The 23,164-nt window shown below is 37.3% G+C and overlaps 1 protein-coding gene and 1 long non-coding RNA gene across 3 annotated transcripts in view; one reads left to right on the forward strand and one right to left on the reverse strand.

Moving 5' to 3' along the window:
* Positions 1-6,660: 6,660 nt before the first annotated feature.
* On the reverse strand, positions 6,661-13,665 carry SPP1 (secreted phosphoprotein 1). Of its 2 annotated transcripts, NM_174187.2 has the most exon segments (7): positions 6,663-7,410; positions 8,109-8,411; positions 9,182-9,223; positions 9,717-9,797; positions 12,260-12,298; positions 12,417-12,484; positions 13,576-13,625. In NM_174187.2, coding segments are annotated over 6 exon segments (837 nt in total). In that variant the 5' UTR covers positions 12,471-12,484; positions 13,576-13,625; the 3' UTR covers positions 6,663-7,092.
* A 1,836-nt stretch (positions 13,666-15,501) lies between these two features.
* The window catches only part of LOC112447053 (uncharacterized), a 210,256-nt gene continuing 202,593 nt past the window's right edge, over positions 15,502-23,164 (forward strand). Inside the window, exon 1 of the long non-coding RNA XR_003035101.2 lies at positions 15,502-16,053. This is a non-coding gene — a long non-coding RNA (uncharacterized lncRNA). The remainder of the gene's footprint in view (positions 16,054-23,164) is intronic.

The following is a 23,164-nucleotide window of genomic DNA, read 5'->3' on the forward strand; positions in this document are numbered from 1 at the left end:
CCTGAACCACTTTCAAAAACGTAATGCAATGATCACACCTAAGAAAATTATTAATAATTCCACAAATCACCTAACATACTATGTATATTCAAATTGCCATAATTGTTCCTCAAATGTGCTTTGTAGCTTTATTTCTTTTTTAATCCAAGAGTCAATCAAAATTCCTGTTTTGCCCTTGGCTATGCCTGTTTGAACTTTTAATCTAGCATCCTCTCTCATCTTCTCCCTCCTTTTTCTCTCACACATTGACTTTTTTTGGGGGTGGGGTAGGATTGAACAATTTTAGAAAATAAAAATGTGCTCAGGATGCTCAGTTAATTTGAAAGTCAGAAAAGCAATGAATCATCTTTTATTATCATATGCCCTATGCTTATACGAAAACATGATTTGTTGTTTGTCTGAAATTCAAATATAAGTGAGTGTCCTGTATTTTATCTGGCAACTCTACTTTTTGGAAAGTTGAGGCCTGTTGTATAACTGAGCAGTTCCGTTTCTAGATTTGTTCTGTTTTCTTCTGATTTGAATCAGTTAAACAGTTTTTGAAAATTTTTTTTCATAGGTGATGGTATATTTTCTTATTGGATCACATTAGAAGGCCTGGTGGGCTGCAGTCCATGGGGTCGCTAAGAGTCGGACATGACTGAGCGACTTCACTTTCACTTTTCATTTTCACACATTGGAGAAGGAAATGGCAACCCACTCCCCTGGGAACGGGGGAGCCTGGTGGGCTGCCGTCTATGGGGTTGCACAGAGTCGGACACGACTGAAGTGACTTAGCAGCAGCAGCAGAAGGCACATATTTAGCAGTTCCATTAGTGAAGCTGTCTGATTACTGGATGAAGAGAGTGAGTAGTAAATCTTTCTAGTTAAATGCATCTTCTTCCTTTGGAATTAGTAATTAGTGGAGTAATGTTCTGAGACCAGTCGAATTTCCTGTTCCCAATAACCTTCTCTGCAATGATTTTTAACATTCATTAGTGATCATTTCCTGAATCAATATTACACTGTGGGTTGCAAAATGAGTTTGTAATTTTCTCTTTCCTCTACATTTATTCTTATTAACTGGCATTCATCTACAAAGAAGACCTTTCTTTTATGCTCTCTTACAGTCTCACTGTATACTAATGGAATTAAGAAATTCAATTTGTTATAATCTATTACTTCCATTATTCTTTTTATTCTCAAATTACTCCAGTTTTGGCCAATAGAAGTCTCCTTGAAGTCTGCTTTTTTCTCCCTTGTGTATGATTTCATTTTGTCTTTGAATGATTCCTTGCTTTTATCATCAAAGCGATTTTCCAGGCCTATTTTTTAACTCATTTTGCTTAAGAACAGGAATAAACCTTTCCTCCTCCCAAGGCCTGTGACAGCACTCAGTTGACTGCTGTCCTTCTCAGAGGCCATTGCCTCTGCTGTGCTTTGTAATAATGGAGTTGGACCTTGTGAGCACGTTTCCTTTGCCAGCTGGCACGATGGCAGGCTTCGTCAGCAGAGGGCACTGGAAGGACACCGCAGGAACGGGCTGCTCGCGCTTGTGTAGGTCCTCTCTTTTTGCTTCTAAAGAACGGTTGCCGTAATGTGCTTGCAGAGCATTCAGTGCAGCTCACTCTCCAGCTGGTTTTCCTGTCATGCTGGCAGGCAGTTCTTACTCAGGCTCCTGCTCAGTCATGGCCCATAGTTTCCTGAGCAGACCTAGGCACTCCAGTGGGAAGTGCCCTGTTTGACAACTTCAGCCCACCAGCTATGGACCAGGTCTGGCCCAGGGTAACACCACAAACTGCTCCGTCATCCCCTGGGCTACAGCTACACTCTCTTTAATGAAGTCTGAATCTCAGCCTTGGGGAGAGTGCCCCTCTTTCCAAATTGTTCCTGAATACTCTCAGTGCTAGGGTGGACTTCCCAGGTGGTGCAGTGGTAAACAAGTCTGCTTGCCAATGCAGGAGACACAGGAGACATGAGTTCAATCCCTGGGTCGGGAAGATCCCCTGAAGGAGGAAATGGCAACCCACTCCAGTATTCTTTTTTTTTTAATTTTAATTAAAAAAATTTTTTAATTAGAAGATAATTACTTTACAATATTGTAATTTTTTTTGCCATACATAAACATGAATCAACATTAGGTATACATATATACCCTCCTTCTTGAACTCCCCTTCCACCTCCCTCCCCATCCTACCTCTCTATGTTGTCACAGAGCACTGGCTTTTTGTTCACTGCATCATACATTGTTCCACTGGCTGTTTATTTTGTATACGATAATGTATATGTTTCAGTGCTATTTTCCCAAATCATGCCACCTTCTCCTTCCCCTACGGTGCCCCAAATGTCTGTGTCTCCTTTGCTGCCCTGCAAGTAGGATTGTCAGTACTATCTTTCTAGATTCCATATATATGCATTAATATATGATACTTGTCTTTCTCTTTCTGACTTACTTCACTCTGTATAATATAACAGTTCATACACTTCACTAGAACTGACTCAAATGTGTTCCTTTTTATAGCACCAGTATATTCTTCCTGGAAAATTCCATCTACTAAGGAGCCTACCAGGCTACAGTCTATGGAGTTGCAAAGAGTCAGATATGACTGAGCAAGCAGGTAATCCTATGGTATTGTTAAGGTGATTTTTTTTTTTTAAATGTCCTCTGGTTCATCCTCAGCTTCTTGTTAATAAGTCTTTATATTAAATTTTCCCTTTTTAAATAACCGATGTGTTCCTTGTCTTCTCACTGAATCTTAACCGATACAATGCAGAGGATGGTCTTTAATGGTACCACCATTCAAAACTGCAGTTTCAGGATTAACTTGGTCATGCCCTTGGATTTGAGTATAGTGCTAAACCACTTACCAATGGGAAATGGGTTCTTGTCTTCTTTGGTACACCATAACAATTAATAAAGATATTACCTACAGTTTATTGTGATGAACTGAATATTAAAGCAAGTATATTGGGAGTCCAATATACTTGACTAATGATGACAACAAGGATGGTGGTGTCTTGGTCTGTTTGGGCTACTATGGACTGGTGCCTTACAAATACTAACAGTTATGGAGGCTGGAAAGTGCAGGATCAAAGCATCAGTAGATATGGTGTAGCTTGCTTTTTGGTTCCTTCTACCTATTTATTTCAGTCAAGAAGCAACAGTTAGAATCAGACATGGAACAACAGAATGGTTCCAAATTGGGAGAAGAGTATGTCAAGGCTGTGTATTGTCACGCTGCTTATTTAACTTCTATGCAGAATACGTTATGTGAAGCACAAGATGGAATCAAGATTGCCAGGAGAAATATAAATAACCTCAGATATGCATATGACACCACCCTTATGGCAGAAAGCAAAGAGGAACTAAAGAGGCTCTCGATGAAGGTGAAAAAGCAGAATGAAAAAAACTGGCTAAAAACTCAACATTCAAAAAATGAAGATCATCGCATCCGGTCCCATCACTTCATGGCAAATAGATGGGGTAACAATGGAAACAGTGACAGACTTTATCTTCTTATGCTCCAACATAACTGCAGATGGTGACGACAGCCATGAAATTAAAAGACGCTGCTCCTTGGAAGAAAAGCTATGACAAAACTAGACAGCATGTTAAAAAGCAGAGACATTACTTTGCCAACAAAGGTCCATCTAGTCAAAGCTGTGGTTTTCCTAGTAGTCATGTATGGATGTAAGAGTTGGACCATTAAGAAGGCTGAGTGCCGAAGAATTGATGCTTTTGAATTGTGGTGTTGGAGAAGACTCTTGAGAGTCCCTTGGATGGCAAGGATATCAGACCAGTTAATCCTGGAGGAAATCAATCCTGAATATTCACTGGAAGGAGCTGAAGCTCCAATACTTTGGCCACCTGATACAAAGAGCTGACTCATTAGAAAAGACCCTGATCCTGGGAAAGATTGAAGATAGGAGGAGAAGGGGGTGACAGAGGATGAGATGGTTGGATGGCATCACTGACTCAATGGACATGAGTTTGAGCAAGCTCCAGGAGATGGTGATGGACAGGGAAGCCTGGCATGCTGCAGTCCATGGGGTGAGAAAGAGTTGGACACAACTGAGCAACTGAACAACAACACATATATTTATTTGCTGATACCACAGTGTATTTATTAGGGAGGCTTTATGGGGCTAGTTCTCTCTTATTGCTTTTATTTTTCAGGATTTTCCTTCATATTGTTGTATGTTTACTTTTCCATATGGATTTTAGAATTAGCTTGCATAGCTTCAGGGAAAAATGACTTTTATTTTATTTAGAATCACATTGCATTTATATATTATGAAGGGAGTATTGATATGTTAATGATGGATTTTCCTGTGTAAGAATAAACAGAGCCTTTCCATTTGTTTCAGGCCTCTTTTTTTTTTTTTTTGGTTTACAGGAGTGTTTCACAGTTTTCCAAAATAGTTCTAGCACATTTTCTGTTAAGTGTTTTATCTTTATTTGTTTCTATATTAATAACATTATATATTTTAAATGATCACTTAGTGTTTTAGTAAATATGCTTTCAGCTAAATTTTATATCATGCTTCCTTACAGAACTTGTTAGTTGTTATTTTTAGTACTTATTCCCTGTTTTCTAAGTGTAGTATTAGTTTACATAAAAACATAAATTATTTCTCACTTCTTATGCCTCTAAATGCTTATAATTGCTAGCTTTATCTCCAAAGCTATGTTATATAATAGCAGAGAGAAAGGAGAAGCTTACTTGGTCCTTGTTCTCAATGGAAATACCTGTAATGCTTCTCCATTAATAATGATGCTAGTATTCGGATGGAGATCTAATCATATGACAGCTTTCTGTCTAGATTTAATGATATGGTCCATTATAGGAATGAATTTACTAATACTGAAGCATCATTGTCTGGAAATAAATCCCCCTGATTATGATGCATTCTTTAAACTTATTTTAGATTCTGTTTGCTGGCATTTTATTTAGGATTTTCCCATTGCCAGTCACAAGTAAGACTGATTTATAGTTGTGTGTGTGTGTGTGTGTGTTTGCAATCATTACCAGGTTTGTGTCAAAGTAATACTTGTTTTATAACGGTCATTTGAGAGTTTTCCTTTTCTGCCTCAATTTAAATGGTATTGAGATTATCTAGTTTTTGAAGTTGTGATAAAATTCCACTGTAAAATCATTTGGGCCTAGTTTTTACAGATAGTTCTTTGATAACTTTTTCTTTTTCCACTATAGAAAATTTCCATTTGTGTTTTCTATGATTAGCAAAGTCAATTTTGGTAAATTGTATTTTCCTAGGAAATAATCCAATTCACCTAGATTTTCTGTTTGACTTGTACAAAGTGAGTCACTTTTGATTTTTAAAATTTTGTCATGTCCTTGGTTATCTCCTTGTTTTTATTTCTTATTTGTGTTTTCTCCCTTTCTTCCTTTATTGGGTCAGCTAGGGGTTTATCTGTTGTGCTGATTTGCTTTTTTTAACAAAGAATCAGCATTTTGATTGATTAGTTTCTATTGCTTTTCTGTTCTCTACCTCATTACTTTTACTTTTAACTTTATTATTTCCTTCCTTATGCTTTATTTTCCTTTGTTGTTTTTTTCTAATTTTTAAGATGGGAACTCAATGTATTTATATATTTATTTTCATTCTTTTATTTTGTTGTTGCTGCAAGAATTTAAGGCTATGGATTTTCTTTGATCACCAGTTTAAGTGTACTCTATTGACTTTACATTTCATTACAACACTTTTAAAGAAATTCTGCAATTTAAAATTTTCCACTTTATCCCAAGAGTTGTTTAATAAAGAATTAAAAATTTTCCAATGGGGTTTCTAGTTTTAGGAAGAGCAGAGGAGCAAAGCATGAAATAAAGGCACGTGCTCCACTTCAGGTTTCCAGAACTTTTAGTTTTGAATGAAGTTGAAAATTTTGAGTATTAGCTGAAACTGCATTAGGTTTTTTCCAATAAAAAAAGGACTATTTGTTCAATATCTACAGATGATCAGAATAGCTATGGAAACTATCAAGTTGTCATCCAAGGGCAAGAAACCAATATTGAGAGAATTGATGGAGAATGATAAGAAACAGTGAAATTGATTTGTTGTTGCATCTAGGCACTCATTAGCTTTTCTTTTTTTAAAAAAGATTTATTTATTTTTTTTGGCCCCTGGATCTTGGTTGTTGCACGCGGGCCACCTCTAGTTGTGGGGAGTGGGGGCTATTCTTGGTTGCAGCGCAGGAGCTGCTTCTTGTGGCGGCTTCTCTTGCTGTGGAGCACAGGCTCTAGGCATGCGGGCTCAGTAGTTGTGGTGCTCGGGCTGCATGTGGGATCTTCCTGGATCAGGAATTGAACCCATGTCCCCTGCATTGGCAGGAGGATTCTTAACCATTAAGCCACCAGGGAAGCCCTTATTAACTTTTTATTAGCGTTGTGAAAATTAGAAAAAGGTTGCTTTCATAGAGTGGAAGTGACCCATGGAGCCCTGCATGGTTGGAGCATTCCTGATTGAATATCAACCCCTGCTTGACTCTTCTTTCCTCGACGGGAACTTTAGCTCAGTCAGAGTCTGTATAACTGACCCAGAAGGTCTTAGATTGCTCTCTATTATGTCCAGCATATTAATGTAATTAAAATGATTACATTTATAATTGCTAGGCAACTGTAGGAAACCAAATAAGAAACACAACTGATAGCACCAGACTCATTACATTCAAGATAAAAGATTTATTCACAACAGAAAAAATAATCACAACAAAATATATACTAATTTAAAAAACAAAAGATCATAGTGACATGAAATTTTATATTCTTTCTTAAAAGTGTGTAACAGTATTTTGTTTGCTTCTACATGAATTTCTATTCCTAAAAGGGTAGCAAACATTAAAATGCTGTGATGGTTTGCATTTTGTATGTGGAAAGAACATAGACTAAACTCTGAAGCTTTTAGTTTAGAAGGGTGTTACCATGAAGCCACACATTAAACTAATGATCAAAAACATGATCTGTTTCCAGATCTACACACATATACATTCACCAACTAAGCTGAGAAATATGCATTTCATATTGTCTCCCACCCTGCTTTAATGTATCCTTTTCGTTTTACTAAAAGCAAAGTAAGAAATTGTATTTTCTCCTTTCAATTGACCTCAGAAGAGGCACTATCTAATTCATGAGAAATACGAATTTTCAGGTGTTTGTCTTCTTCACTCTTATGATCTAGGTCTAGCTTGTCTTCAAGGCTATGGAATTCTTGGCTGAGTTTGGAATTTTCCTGACTCTCAATCAGATTGGAATGCTTGTTCTTATCCTTGGCCTTTGGCGTGAGTTCTTTGGAAAGCTCGCTACTGTTGGTTTCCTTGCTGTGGTCAGTCAGCTGACTCGTCTTCTTAGGTGCGTCATGCATCTCCTCACTCTCTATGTGTGATGTGAAGTCCTCCTCTGTGGCATCTGGACTCTGAATCACAGCACAAACAGGAGAAGAATTCAACGAACAGCTAGGAAGGGAAGCACTGTAATTCTCTAATGCCTTCTAACTTCCACACCAAAGTCTATAAAAATGTCTAAATTTGGCTGAAGCAAAAATAGAAGAGAAAAGAAAATACTAGCATGCTACCTTTTAAAAAACCAAGTTCTTTCATTATGTCATCTCCTTTAGTTTAATAAGTACATGAATTATGTATATGAGGAAATCTATGAGGTAGGTCTCATTATCTGTTTTACATAAAGAGAAAATGGATCGAAAGTTAAAAGTAAAGTCAATAGTAAATGGCAAGGCTATGTGCCATATCCAGATCCTTTGACTATAAAGTCAGTGTGATTTGCAACTCTCCAGTTCTTATGTGTTTAACTTCAAGATATGACCACTATATTGTGAAAATAATTACTCTTTTCCAAAGTCTTTTTTAATTAAAAAAAGTGAATACAATAAGTGCTTTATAAGCAGGATTTGGAAAAATTGCATTGTGATTGAGAAACAAAATTAAGGAGAAATTATATGGACTTGAGCGCAAAAACCAAGTGGGAAAGGTTTTGTATTCAGTGATCTTAAAGTAATAATAGTTGCTGAATGAACACGTACGTGAGCACGCAGACTCTAGTTTCCTAGAATTGGGCTCTAATCATAACCATCTGATGTGTCTATTCAAGATTTACCTGAACGTTAGATCGGCGGAACTTCTTAGATCTTGACTTCAGTCCGTAAGCCACACTATCACCTCGGCCATCATTTGCGCTTTCCGTAGGGATAAACGGAGTGAAAACTGCGATTGTTGGAATATCAGTGGGAAAATCAACTTCATCAGATTCATCAGAATGGTGAGACTCGTCGGAATGGTCAGGGTCATCAGTGGTTTCAGCGTCGTCGGAGTCATTAGAGTTGACGTCCTGGCTGTTATCATCATCGTCATCTAGATCGTCTGTTTGCTCAGGGCTTTCATTGGACTTACTTGGGAGGGTCTAGAAATCAAGATGGCCAGAAAAATGGGTGTCAGGGTTTTTACTGTCCCTTAGGCTTTACAGTGCATTAGTATTTTACTATCTTTATTTAGTTTTAGAATCTTTGTATTCACAACAAAGCACTTAATGGCTTTTAAATGCTAAAATGAGCTTATTCCAATTTCCCCTTTAACACAAGGGTAAATGGAATCCTATTCTAAGGCATTTTTCTTGGTTTCTCATAAAAACGATTTTCACAGATATTTTCAAGCCAAACGTATGAGTTATAATATTTGTATCAATGACACTGTTTTTCCTTGTTCATAATAAACACTAATTTACCAAATTTCAATGATCCAATAAATACAGATACATAATTGTGAGACTACCTTTTCTATTTGAAATGAAAATTCTCAGGGGATCAGAGAATCCATGTATTAATGCACACCCCCAAAACTAAAATCACCTCCCTATTAGCCTGGATAATCAAAAGGTGACTCTCTTATCCATGTGTAGAAACTATAGCTCAGTTAATGTCTATCACACTTCTGATTTGCAAATATCCTGGGTCATTTATCTAACTTCTCTTATAGATTCTCAGCATCTTCAAATAGAATCTTAAGGAAAGCAAATTTAACTTATCCCTATTAATAGTCCCAATAAAAAGTAGTTCCTGAAGGGTTTGCTAGTGGAATTTTGCCGGAATTTGAACCTGGGCAATGTCATTAGGAGAAAGAGTGCCTTCCTGAGTCTAAGGCACAACAGACATCAGAATCAAAGCAAAGACTCACATTTTGTTTGTTGTCATCAGTTTCCTCAGAGGACACAGAATTCTGAAGAAGAAAAGACACAAATCAGTGCACATCATACAACGTAACTTTTTTATTCAAAAGTTAGCTGTTTCCATCCAAAGCAGGTCTTATTTTTCTAGCCTCATTGTGGAAGGATTAAGCCGGAAGACAACCTGACAGATCAATTGGTGTCCTAAGCTCACTTTTACAAACAGGCAGGAAAGTGAAGTGAAGTTGCTCAGTTCTGTCTGACTCTTAGCCTACCAGGGTCCTCAGTCCATGGAAATTTTCCAGGCAAGAGTACTAGAGGGGGTTGCCATTTCCTTCTCCAGGGAGTCTTCCCGACCCAGGGACTGAACCCGGGTCTTCCAAGTTGCAGGCAGATGCTTTACCAACTGAGCTATCAGGGAAGCCCAACAGGCAGGGAAGATCCATTTAACCAGCCCAAATGGCCTGCTTGGTGGCTATTTTTTGGAGTGGTTGTTCTTTAATTGTGAGAATTTTAATATTTAGAGTTAATTAAAATGAAAAATACCTGTGGTGCTAGGAAAGTCTGCTTCTGAGATGGGTCAGGCTTTAGCCATGTGGCTACAGCATCTGGGTATTTGTTGTTAAGCTACAAAAGAGAGTTGCATATTTGTCATTCTTATTTTTTAAAGAAACAGGGGTCTCTAAGTGATAAGCTGAAATAACAACTGTTCTTCTCCAATCTTGACAAATAAGCATAATATGCATTATTTAGTCAATTAGAACCTTAGTGATACCTTTCATAATTTATTCTTTCTGATAGATTCATTTAACAGCACTTACTGTAAGTCAGGCACACTTTCAAAGTGACTTATAAATACTAATTCATTTAATCCTGAGATGAGTATCATCATCATCATTATTATTCCTTCAGCCTCTGTCCACAGAATTCTCCAGGTAAGAATACTGGAGTAGATAGCCATTCCTTTCTCCACGGGATCTTCCTGACTGATCCAGGGATCAAGCCCGGGTCTCCTGCACTGCAGGCAGATTTCTTTAGCATCTGAGCCACCAGATGGGAAGCCCACAATAAAGTTAAGTGATAGTAAGTAGCAGAGCCAGGGTTTAAATCCAATGGCTCCTCACACTGATGATACACTGCCTTCCTGTTCTATGTCTGATAGCTGAAATTCCTCAGATGAAACACAACTAAAGCAGAGGTGCCCTTAATTAGCACTGGTCTTCCTTTTTTCCTTCCTCTATGGAAGAAGAAACTCTCAGGCTGTGCTGTCGTGAATGGTATCCTCTAGCCATGAAACACATGGCTATTTAAGTTAATAAAGAAAACTATCTTCTCTGGCACTAGCTGCATTGTGAGTGTCCAACAGTCACATGTGTTTATGGCTACCTGTGGACAGTGCAGAAATATAGTATCAACACCATTGCATAAAAGTTCTCTTGCTGTAAGCTGCCAAAGACATGAATGGAATGGTCTTTCACTCAGCCAAATTATTTATCTGGGAAATGGCAATAAGATGCTAGTGCAGAGGAGTGGAAATTGCTCTGAATAAGTGTCATCTGGTGGGCTGCATGGCCCAAGGCAATCACTTCACATCTCTGTCACTGAGAAGAGTTACCCTAGGGGTTCCAAGAATTCTTTCCCAGGCAAGGAGGGGAAGAAAGGAAGGAAACTAGTTAGTAGCATGTTGGGTTTCCCATGTCTGGCTCTAACCAGAGCAGTTTCATATTGGACTTCTATGAAGGTTTTTGCTGAAAGAAGGGTTTTCTTCAACTAAAAAATGTGAAAACTATTGCTGTAGATGAGTTCAAAGGTTCCTATTTTTTTCTTTAAAATATATATTTATATAAATATATATATAATATTTACAGAAATGTTATAATTGATATATAATTAATATATTTTCTGATAGATGTAATCATTCTTTATCTGTATTTATAAGATAAATTTATAATTTTTAAAAAGTAATATGAAGAACATACAGATAAGAAAAACAAACTAAAATTGCTCAGTAATCATATCATTCATAGATAACCAGTGTTTTCATCTTCAGGGGTGTCTCTTTATAGACTTTCCATACTTCCTACTAGCTCTACATTTCTAGGATTCTAGAAGGTTCTGCTCTCCACTTATCTCTTAATTAACATTTAACCACTTACACTGCCATAGCTTCATGTGCCATATTTTATTCTATTAAAAAGGCACTAATTCTTGCCTTAAAGAGTGTGACCTCTATTTTCTCTGGAAATGTTAATTTTCTGGCTTATTATTGTGATTCAATACTTGTGTTCTTAGATCAGTTGGAAAACAGACACACTTACACATGCCTATTTGCATATCCAAACACCCACAGCAGTACTTCTCCTAACATCTTCATTGAGCAATCTAACTGCAGTGACCTCAGACAGCTCTATATTGGCCTTTATTCTGTTTATCTGGAATTGAACCCTGTGTGCCTTTTTGTTCAAGCTCCTTGGGACAATACCCGTTTGTTGTTTGGCTGGCATGGTTTCACCTATTGTGGAGGGACAGGTACATCTATGGTGCTGGGTGGAATAATTATGAAGAGTTTGATTTGGTCTTATGTTTGGTTAGAAAAATCTAAAGTCATCTGATAAGCACAATAGATACAAACAGCATAAATATGCTGTGTTTTTTTTTTTAAAGATAATGGGTTTCTTAGCAAATATCTTCAGAGATAACTGTGAATATTATGGTTATGCCAACTCTCCAATACGTGAAGTGAATTTTAAACTTAGCTTGCCATTAAGTAAAGTGAAAGATGGATTTTTTTACTTCTAGAACTAAGTTGACTCATGGAAATAAAAGTCACACAACTTCACAGAACTCATTTTATAGAAATGATTGACCTAAAGCATCATTTTATTGTATTAAGAAATCTAGTTTAGTTTTAAGAGACTGTATTAATTAAAAGCAATTCTATGCTTGGTACTGCACTAGAAGCATAGCAGGCACACAATAAATACTTATCAGTTATTTATTTGTGCAAATAAGTAAAATTGTCATATGTTTGTAGTACATCTTGCAGAAGTTGCATAAATAACTATATAATAAACCAAAAAGATGCTTACCTGCTTTTCCTCAGAGCTGCCAGAACTGGTCGGTTTAACCTTTGAAATAGAAAGGTGAAGAAAGATTACAGTGTGAATGTGTTCCTAACAACATTGAAACACACAATTCATTTATTTTAAGGACATTTAAAAAAAAAAAAGATTCAGTTGTACTCACTGGAAGGGCGGAGGCAATGCCCAAGAGGCAGAAGCAAATCACTGCAATTCTCATGGTAATGATTTTTCCTGCAAAATATTTTGTAAGAAATATTTTATCTTTTCTAAGGTCAAAACAGTGATACTTTTTTTAGGCTACCACATTACAAAATCATCACAAATAAATATGTATTTTGTGTGGAAACACTCCACTAATTTCTTTTTAATATTATGATCTTTTGAGTTAATATTTGTACTGCCACCTCTATTTTCCATCTCTCACTATTAGGCAAGGGAGAGAGGAATTTTACAAATCTATATTTATTCGACTTTAACATTTAGAGTTTCAGAGATTACACCATTACTACCTGATATCTCCAGCTATCTAAACCTAAAAACAGATCAGCAGTAATTGAATTAAAATAATAAAGCAAGAATGAGAATATTTACTTTTCAGAGAAGAAAAACATGAAGAGAGAAGATAAAAATAAGAAAGAGAAACTTGCTGTCTCCATTTTCCAACATGCATTTCAAATGTGATTTTAAATTATTTAAAAGGTATTAGTTAGGTGTAATGTAGCTGTCTCTAAGGTTAGTAAGTCAAGGTATTCTAAAAGTTTGAAATGAAAAAGAAAACACTGAAGTCAACAGCTTTTCTATTTGTAAGTCTAAACAGTATCATATAGATATTTGGGTGAAATTTTAATAGCTAAATACAGAGGTGAAAATATTCAGAAAGGGTTTTTTTTTTTTTCCTTGAAAAAGGGATAAATCAAATCACTAAAAATTAGCATTAACGTCAGGTTATATGAATACTAAAAAGCATTTTCCTTTTAAATATCCCATGGTCATCTATTCATTTAAAATGATGTATATACAATCATCCCAAAAGGGCATAGAATTTTTCTTTTATTTCCTGACTGAAAAAAGTAGTCTCAATTCTTTTGAGGACTCCATGGAAATATTTTCAAGTTTTATATTCGACTGTCTTTCAAAATAACCGGCCACCTTTCCTGCAGGACATCAGCCCTGGATCTGGCATGCATATTCAAAAGACAAGAACAACTCAAGTCTGATTAACAGTGTTTACCATTATACTCTTTTCCTTACAAATTGACCTTCCCAATGAAATGAGGCAGCGCACAGAGAGGACAGGAGTCTGTAGCAAACTGCAGGCTTACCTTGGTCTGCGGCGGCGAGAAGAGTCCAGTCCCCTGTGATGCTGATGCAGTGCTCAGTGCTGCCCTCCTGGCCTGCTCTCCCTGCTGCTGACAACCAGGATCTCCCAGAATTTAAAGGCTGCTCCAGATGCTCTCCACCTACACAGGGGGCGGAGAGATGTGTCATGGGGCATTTTGCCACTACCCAGCCCACTTGCTCCCACACTTCCCCCTCTGGTTTTGTGGTCACAGAACAAACACAGGCACACACACACGCGCACACGCACACAAACACCCACTACCCTGCTAGTTAAAGTTAAAACATTACTTATGTACAATATCACTAACTATCTTTTTTTGTTCATAGCACTGACTTCCAGCATCCTGGAAGGGCATCTAGAGGGCCCATGAAAACGTAGAGGGAGGGAAAAGGGTTTATTTCTGAGTTAGAAGAAAATATTATCTAAATTAGTCCTAGATAAAATTAAATAGAATAGTCTTGTTTCTTTTGGTTTAAATAACAGATTAATGTGATATATGCAACGGAATTATACTTATTTAAGAGGCACCAGGCTATTGTTCAGATACATACAAAGAGTTCAGATACCCTTCCTCCATTTTTACTTAAGCTTCATTTTGAGTTTCAAGTGTGCAGCAGCTTGTCATGTAGACAAATGGTATTAGAAACATTAAAATCCCCAGTCACGTTCATTAAATTGGATTCACAATGACTTTCAAGGACATGGATTTTTGTTGCATGGTTTGAATTATTTGGAGCTGATGGATCTGATAACTGCTATATAAAATAAACGAATGGTAATTTATTCTCAGTGTGGCAGAAGTAAAGCAGTTTATGACCGAGCAGGGTTACTGCTTGAAAGTGCTGTTTCAGGAGCCAGCACGTGGCTTTGAATTCTACTCTGCACAAATTAGGTGTGTGACCTTGGGCAAATCATTTAGCCTATCTATACTTGTTTCTTCATCTGTCAAATGCAGAGTTCGTGGGGTTTTTGAGAGATTTAAGTGAATTAGAATGTGTAAAACTAAAAATACCTCCCACATATTTGCAAATACCCTGCATATTTTAACCATATTTAATTGTATGTTAACAATTATTAAGATTTTTAGGAGAAAAAGGTAGTCATGATTTGTATTAACTCTAAATGGAATGGTTTATTGTAATGAGATCGGATATAAGATTTTTATACTGTATGTCAACAGGATAATTTGCATGTCTCTGAAGGACTGGCTTAGATTTCTTAATTGTCATTTTCTAATTTTTCTCTCAGGATATATAAAATTGGTTACTGAATAAGAAAATAAAAATTCTATATTAAAAAAAAACTTTAATGGGCATTTAAAAGGTGTTTGAAAGAAAATTATGGATGAAGGTTGAATATTGGAACAGAAGTTAGGGGTAGCAGAGCTCTGAGTTCATTTTAAACATTTAATATTGTTTCAAGATTACTTAACCTCTTCATCTACCTTTCTCAGTTGTGAAATGGAGATTGCACTATTCATTTATCTCACGCTTCCATTGTAAGAATCATGCAAAAGGTGAGAGTAAAGATAAATGGCCCTATTTATTATAATAGCCTATTTATTATAAATGGCCCTATGTAGGATGTCAGCTCCTATTTACCAAAATTGCTTTTTAGAAAACTTTTCTTTGGCAGCACCAGGTGCTAGGTGCATGTGGGATCTCTTAGTTGTGGCATGTGGGATCTAGTTCTCTGATCAGGGATCAAACCCGGGCCCCCTGCATTGGGAGTGTGGAGCCTTAGACCCCGGGGCACCAGAGAAGTTCCCCCAATTTTGCTTTTAATATACATATTAATTAAATAATGTTTTGATTATTTAATCAAAAATAATTTTTTAAAAAATCAAAATTTAATTGATTAAATCCATAGGTTTGTAGGTATTTGGTGGTGGGCTGAGGGTGGGGAGCAGGTGGAATATGTCTCTTTTAAATTGGATGCATTTCAAATAAATTGATGTTTTTGATTTGTGGGTTCTAAACACACATTTTAACAACTCAATTGGCAGCTATCTGTATAAAATATAAAACACATAGGTTATAAAGTTGCAAAAACAGATTTCTTATTTCTGCTCTTAAAAACTGTTGTTTCCCTTTAAACACATTACCCGCATAACTGTCACATTGTCAATGTAGTGGAGGGAAGCGCACACATCCTAAAAAAAACCCCCAAGATTTCCACAGGATTCACTATGGTTTACTCTGTGCCCACGGGAATGATTTAATAGGAAGTTAGAAAGTTATAGGAATAGATTCTGCTGGAGCCCAGCCATCTTGAGATGAACCATATGACCCACACGGCTCTTCTGGTCATACCTCCAAATTACCACACGGTGGCAGCGTTTCTGAGAAGGACTTCACAGCCTGGCTGCGTCAGTGATTTCCGACAGGATGGAACGTTCATGCATTTAGTGACTGAGCCATAAAACAACCGTGAGGCCCTCCATTTCTTGGAATGTCAGGTGAGGATGTATTTCCCAACAATGACCCGCTACACATTAACAGGGGACACAGAGGCCACGAGAAGAAAAACATTCTTTTCTGCTGTGTTGTCTTCGGCGACCCCAGGTGTAAGCTATGGACTCCTTCCCTGTTTAACACACTCGCTCAAGAGGTTACTGATCGCAAGGCTTACTCAGAGTAAAGGCTTGTGAATTCATGGTTAAAGAACACGTCTGGCATGTTCAGAGATGAGAGGATAAAATGGTTTGTGGTAGAGACGGTTCTGTAAAGTATGAGATGTATAGTGCGTCATTCTAATTATTTTGAATAATTTTACTTATTTTTGGCCGAGGTGGGTCTTTGTTGCTGCTGGGCTTTTCTCTAGTTGTAATGCCTGCGCTTCAGATTGCAGTGGCGTCTCTTGTTGCGGAGCTCGGGCTCTAGAGTTCTCAGGCTTCGGTATTTGCAGTTCCCCCCGCTCTAGAGCACAGGTTCAGTAGTTGTGGCTCACAGGATTAGTTGCACCTGCGGGTCTCTTAGATTGGCAGGCGGGTTCTTGACGCTAAGACACTGAGAAATCCCCATTCTGATTTTTGAAGAGACTCCTGCTTCCAGCTTTTCATAGTCAAACATGCTGCTGACACTTATTTTTTTTCTGAGTAAGGTTTTCCAGCTGTCAGAATTAGCATGTTGAATGACTTGAATCAGAGAGGCTTGATCTGTAGCATTTCCACACTATTTCCATTCTTGAATTAGTTTAATCCTTGGTTGATATAACCAAAAGGTCAACATGATCAAATTCCTTGTAAAATTTGTATCCAGAAAGGGAATAAATTTAGTGTTAAACTGAAATGGAGAATGAGTTGTGATCATAAAATATAAACACTCTAAGAGGATGTATGGAGGCATAAAGAACATTATGTTTTCTTCCCACAAATTACATGAAAATTTTCATATAATAAGAAAATTTGTGTCCAGTTGTATCCAGTTTTGGTGGACTTTATTATATTGACTTCTAGTTTATTTGGATATTTGTAATTATATTTTACTAAGTATAATCAACAATTTTGACTTTTTCAGCTCTGTAAATATTTTTTCCCTTGAGTAAAGGTTCAGATAAAAAGCTGATCTTGTGCCATTGCTATCTGTCATTGAGAAGTTGGGAATTATATTTCATTGGAAGCCTACTATTCAATTATTTATTCATATGTAGTCTAGGGAAGAAGGGAATTATTTATTGGAGGGAAGCAAGGGTTGATGATAAGGGTTTTTTTTCAATTTATTTTTAATTGAAGGATAATTGCTTTACGATATTTTGTTGGCTTCTGCCATACAACATGAATGAGCCATAAGTATACATATATCCCCTCCCTCTTGAGCCTTCCCCCCTCCCCCATCCTACCCCTCCAGGTTGTCACAGAGCACCGAGTAGAACTCCCTGTGTTATACAGTGACTTCCCATTAACTACCTGCTTTACATATGGCCATGTGTGTGTTTCAATGCTGCCCTCTCAATTTGTCCCACTCTCTTCTTCCACCACTGTGTCCACAAGTCTATTATCTATGTCTGGATCTTTCCTCTCCTGCAAATAGGTTCATCAGTACTATTTTTCTAGATTCCATATGTATACGTTAATGTATGATATTTGTTTTTCTCTTTCTGATTTACTTTGCTCTGTATAACAGGCAATAGGTTCATCCACCTCACTATACCTGACTCAAAAGGGAACTCTCTGGCATTGTTGGTGGGAATGTAAATTGATACAGCCACTGTGGGGAGCAGTATGGATAATACTTTAAAAACTAGGAATAAAGCTACCTTATGACCCAGCAATCCCATTACTGGACATATACCCTGAGAAAACTATAATTGAAAAAGACACATGTCCTCCAATGTTCATTGCAGCACTGTATACAACAGCCAAGACATGGAAGCAACCTAGATGTCCATCAACAGATGAATGGATAAAGAAGTTGTGGTACATACATACAATGGAATATTACTCAGCCATAAAAAGGAACTCGTTTGAAGTTTTCTTAAAAGTTAAGACATGAAATTAGAATATTTCAGAAATACAAAAAAAAAATCGCCCAAACTTTGTATCCTATTGCTCAATAAATTAGGCAACAAAATTCAGCTCCTTAAAAAATAGTCTACTGGTAAACATTAATGTCACTTAAAAAAGTTTCATTTTAGACCCATAGAGTTGTTATAGAGTAAATAAATATTCAATAAACTGTTAATGAGTAAGCACTCAACTGTCCATCCACAGCAACTAATTCTGAGCATATAGTTCTTGTTTGTCAATACAATGCGTGGGTGCTATGCTTGAGTCCATATGGGTCTTATTCATGTTTCCATCTGTATTTTCCTGCTGCTGTTGCTGCTGCTGCTGCTGCTGCTGCTGCGTCGCTTCAGTCGTGTCCAACTCTGTGCGACCCCAGAGATGGCAGCCCACTAGGCTCCCCCGTCCCTGGGATTCTCCAGGCAAGAACACTGGAGTGGGTTGCCATTTCCTTCTCCAATGCGTGAAAGAGAAAAGTGAAAGTGAAGTCTCTCAGTACTCAGTAAATGGGCAACAGTGAATGAAGGAACACTACTTTAATAGTGCTTACACCTGTGGCGGCTGCAACTAACACTTAATTTTACTATTAGCTCCAGAGAGCTGCACAACTGCTGGGTCCTCAGAACAGCTTATATATACATTTAAAAATGCTATTGCAGACTTTGAAGAGCCAGCCTTCTTTTTCATTCTCTAAGAGGTTCTGGCCAAGCTCTTTAACTTGTCTGGGTCTCAGGTTTCTTGATAAAGTTAATTGAGATGATTTTTTAAAGCTCTAAAAGTTTGCAATTTTGTTTTTTTATAGGCCCATAAGTAATAAAATATTGCCAAAACAATAGAAAAACAAACAGGTTTTAAAAACAGAGATGATGTCAAGCTTGTAAGAGAAGTTCAGGTTAAAAACCAGAAAAAGAAGATTTTTTAAACATTTATTTTTAATTGGAGTATAATTGCTTTACAATGCTGTGTTGGTTTCTGCCATATAAAAGTGTGAATCAGCCATAAGTATACATTTATTGCTTCCCTCTTGAGCCTTGCTCCTACCCTGCCCCTCATCCCACTCCTCTAGGTCGTCACAGAGCACTGGGCTGAGCTCCCTGTGTTACACAGCAAACCTCTCACTAGCTATTTGTTTTACCCACTGTAGGGTGTACGTATCAAGGCTACTCTCTCAACTCATCCCACTCTCTCCTTCCTCTGCTATGTCCACAAATTGTTCTCTATGTCTGCATCTCTATTCCTGCCCTGCAAATAGGTCCATCAGTAAAAGGGGAAGATTTAAACACAAAGAATCCCTAATGTGAAAAGTTGAAGAGTCTTCAGGGTGTTTTTTAGTAAACTATCATGTGTTTTTCATATCTTTTAAATCATGGATAAAAATTTATATATAATTTTATAATAATATTAATACAAGTAAAACCTTTCTTTTTTTTAAAGAGTAGAGAAATACCTCCTAACATATGACTCTAATAAGTCAATCTTTGATGGTCTGAGAATTTTATATTCTTACCTCCCCCCAAATGAGTTTTCTAGAGACATTTTTCTCAATATGGGTTATGTGAATTTCTTTCAGATTCTTTTACACCAAGAATAGGAGATCAAGGACAAAGTAACTGAAAAGGTTGTCTTGTTTCTTTCCTGGAAGATGCCCTCTGTGGTTTTAGGAGGCAATTTCATTGCCAAACAGATCAGGAACATCAGGCTTCTGCATAATCTAGTGATGTTTTTAGGGTTTCCTTTCCCACACTCATATCCTCTTAATTTTAAAGCATCTGTGGATAAGAATGGTTTAGAAACCTACTAATTTCACTTTGTACATGATGAAATTATTCGAGAATCAAAGTTTGTGACCTATTCCTCTCCTCTTTTCACCCATTTCATGCTTAGCAAATTTCTGCTTGTTTTTTTCTGTGAGAAATACTTCCCTGTAATTTATCTTCTCTATACTAACAAAGAGTAATTCCAGAGTTTCTGCCTTTGTTCATTAAAAGGAGACCTATTCAAAATAATAAGAATTGGAATTATATAGGTTTTCATGGAACACCTATAATGTACTAGATTTGAAAGTATGTATTATGTCTAATATGCTTAACAATCTATGAATTCAGTATTATGACCTTAATTTTTCAGTTAATTATAATAGAAGACATCTGCTGTGTGGTCAGTTCTATATACATGATTATATTCACTCTTTACAAAAACTTTGAATGTAATATGTTTAGAGTAAGTAAAGGCCCAGAGGAGGGAGTGGTTAGTTCTACCATTCTGGGTAGGAAGGCTTCCTAGGGGACTCTGGAATATAATACGGAGGAGGAATTGACGTTTCAGTTCAGTCAGTTCAGTCACTCAGTCATGTCCGACTTTGCGACCTCATGAATCACAGCATGCCAGGCCTCCCTGTCTATCACCAACTCTCAGAGTCTGCCTAAATTCATGTCCATCGAGTCAGTGATGCCATCCAGCCATCTCATCCTCTGTCATCCCCTTCTCCTCTTGCCCCCAATCCCTCCCAGCATCAGGGTCTTTTCCAATGAGTCAACTCTTTGCATGAGGTGGCCAAAGTATTGGAGTTTCAGCTTCAGCATCAGTCCTTCCAATGAACACCCAGGACTGATCTCCTTTAGAATGGACTGGTTGGATCTCCTTGCAGTCCAAGGGACTCTCAAGAGTTTTCTCCAACACCACAGTTCAAAAGCATCAATTCTTCAGCGCTCAGCTTTCTTCACAGTCCAACTCTCACATCCATACATGACCCTGGAAAAACCATAGCCTTGACTAGACGGACCTTTGTTGGTAAAGTAATGTCTCTGCTTTTGAATATGCTATCTAGGTTGGTCATAACTTTCCTTCCAAGGAGTAAGTGTCTTTTAATTTCATGGCTGCAGTCACCATCTGCAGTGATTTTGGAGCCCCCAAAATAAAGTCTGACACTGTTTTCACTGTTTCCCCATCTATTTCCCATGAAGTGATGGGACCAGATGCCATGATCTTCGTTTTCTGAACATTGAGCTTTAAGCCAACATTTTCACTCTCCTCTTTCACTTTCATCAAGAGGCTTTTGAGTTCCTCTTCACTTTCTGCCACAAGGGTGGTGTCATCTGCATATCTGAGGTTATTGATATTTCTCCCAGCAATCTTGATTCCAGCTTGTGCTTCATCCAGCCCAGCGTTTCTCATGATGTACTCTGCATATAAGTTAAATAAGCAGGGTGAGAATATACAGCCTTGATGTACTCCTTTTCCTATTTGGAACCAGTCTGTTGTTCCATGTCCAGTTCTAATTGTTGCTTCTTGACCTGCGTATAGGTTTCTCAAGAGGCAGGTCAGGTGGTCTGGTATTCCCATCTCTTTCAGAATTTTCCATAGTTTATTGTGATCCACACAGACAAAGGCTTTGGCATAGTCAATAAAGCAGAAATAGATGTTTTTCTGGAACTCTCTTGCTTTTTTGATGATCCAGCAGATGTTGGCAATTTGATCTCTGGTTCCTCTGCCTTTTCTAAAACCAGCTTGAACATCTGGAAATTCACGGTTCAAGTATTGCTGAAGCCTGGCTTGGAGAATTTTAAGCATTACTTTACTAGTGTGTGAGATGAGTGCAATTGTGCGGTAGTTTGAGCACTCTTTGGCATTGCCTTTCTTTAGGATTGGAATGAAAACTGACCTTTTCCAGTCCTGTGGCCACTGCTGAGTTTTCCAAATTTGCTGGCATATTGAGTGCAGTACTTTTACAGCATTATCTTTCAGGATTTGAAAGAGCTCCACTGGAATTCCATCACCTCCACTAGCTTTGTTCATAGTGATGCTTTCTAAGGCCCACCTGACTTCACATTCCAGGATGTCTGGCTCTAAGTGAGTGATTACACCATCATGATTGTATGGGTCATGAAGATCTTTTTTGTACAGTTCTTCTGTGTATTCTTGCCACCTCTTAATATCTTCTGCTTCTTGGTTGGTCCATACCATTTCTGTCCTTTATGGAGCACATCTTTGCATGAAATGTTCCCTTGGTATCTCTAATTTTCTTGAAGAGATCTCTAGTCTTTCCCATTCTATTGATTTCCTCTGTTTCTTTGCATTGATCTCTGAGGAAGGCTTTGTTATCTCTCCTTGCTATTCTTTGGAACTCTGAATTCAGATGCTTACATCTTTCTTTTCTCCTTTGCTTTTTGTTTCTCTTCTTTTCACAGCTATTTGTAAGGCCTCCCCAGACAGCCATTTTGCTTTTTTGCATTTCTTTTCCATGGGGATGGTCTTGATCCCTGTGTCCTGTACAGTATCACGAACCTCTGTCCATAGTTCATCAGGAATCTTTTTATTTAAAAAAAACCATGGTTGATTTACAATGTTGTATTAATTTCTGTTGTACTGCAAAGGGATTCAGTTATACATATATTTATGCATTCTTTTTTAAAAATTCTTTTTCATTGTGGCTCTTCACAGAATATTGAATATTATTCCCTGTGCTGTACAGTATGACCTTGTTTATCCATTCTCTATATAATGGTTTTTATCTGCTAACCCCAAACTCCCAATCGCCCCTTCCTCCCTCCCCCTTGGCAACAACAAGCCTGTTCTCTGTGAGTCTGTTTCTGTTTCATAGGTAGGTTCGTTTGTGTCATATTTTATATTCTACATTTAAGTGATATCATATGGTATTCGTCTTTCTCTTTCTAATTTACTTAGTGTGCTAATCTCTAAGTCCATTCATGTTGCTTCAAATGGCATTATTCATTTTTTATGGCTGGGTAGTATTCCGTTGTATATATGTACTACATCTTTATCCACTCATCTACAGATGGACATTTAGGCTGTTTCCATGTTTTGGCTATTGTGAATAGTGTTGCTGTGAACATAGGTATATATGTATCTTTTTGAATTGTAGTTTTGAGAGACTAACTTCTAAGTTGTGAATCAAAATTAGAAGCATTCAACTTTGACCAATCTTTCTTGACAAAAACAAAAAACAAGCATACAGCAAAAGCTGTAAGTTACAATGATATTGATGAGAAATCCTTTAGAGGGTGAATAACATTTTCATTAATAGGTTCAAATCTAATAAAAATGT

This window comes from Bos taurus, chromosome 6, assembly GCF_002263795.3.
Source record: "Bos taurus isolate L1 Dominette 01449 registration number 42190680 breed Hereford chromosome 6, ARS-UCD2.0, whole genome shotgun sequence".
Taxonomy (NCBI): Eukaryota; Metazoa; Chordata; class Mammalia; order Artiodactyla; family Bovidae; genus Bos; species Bos taurus.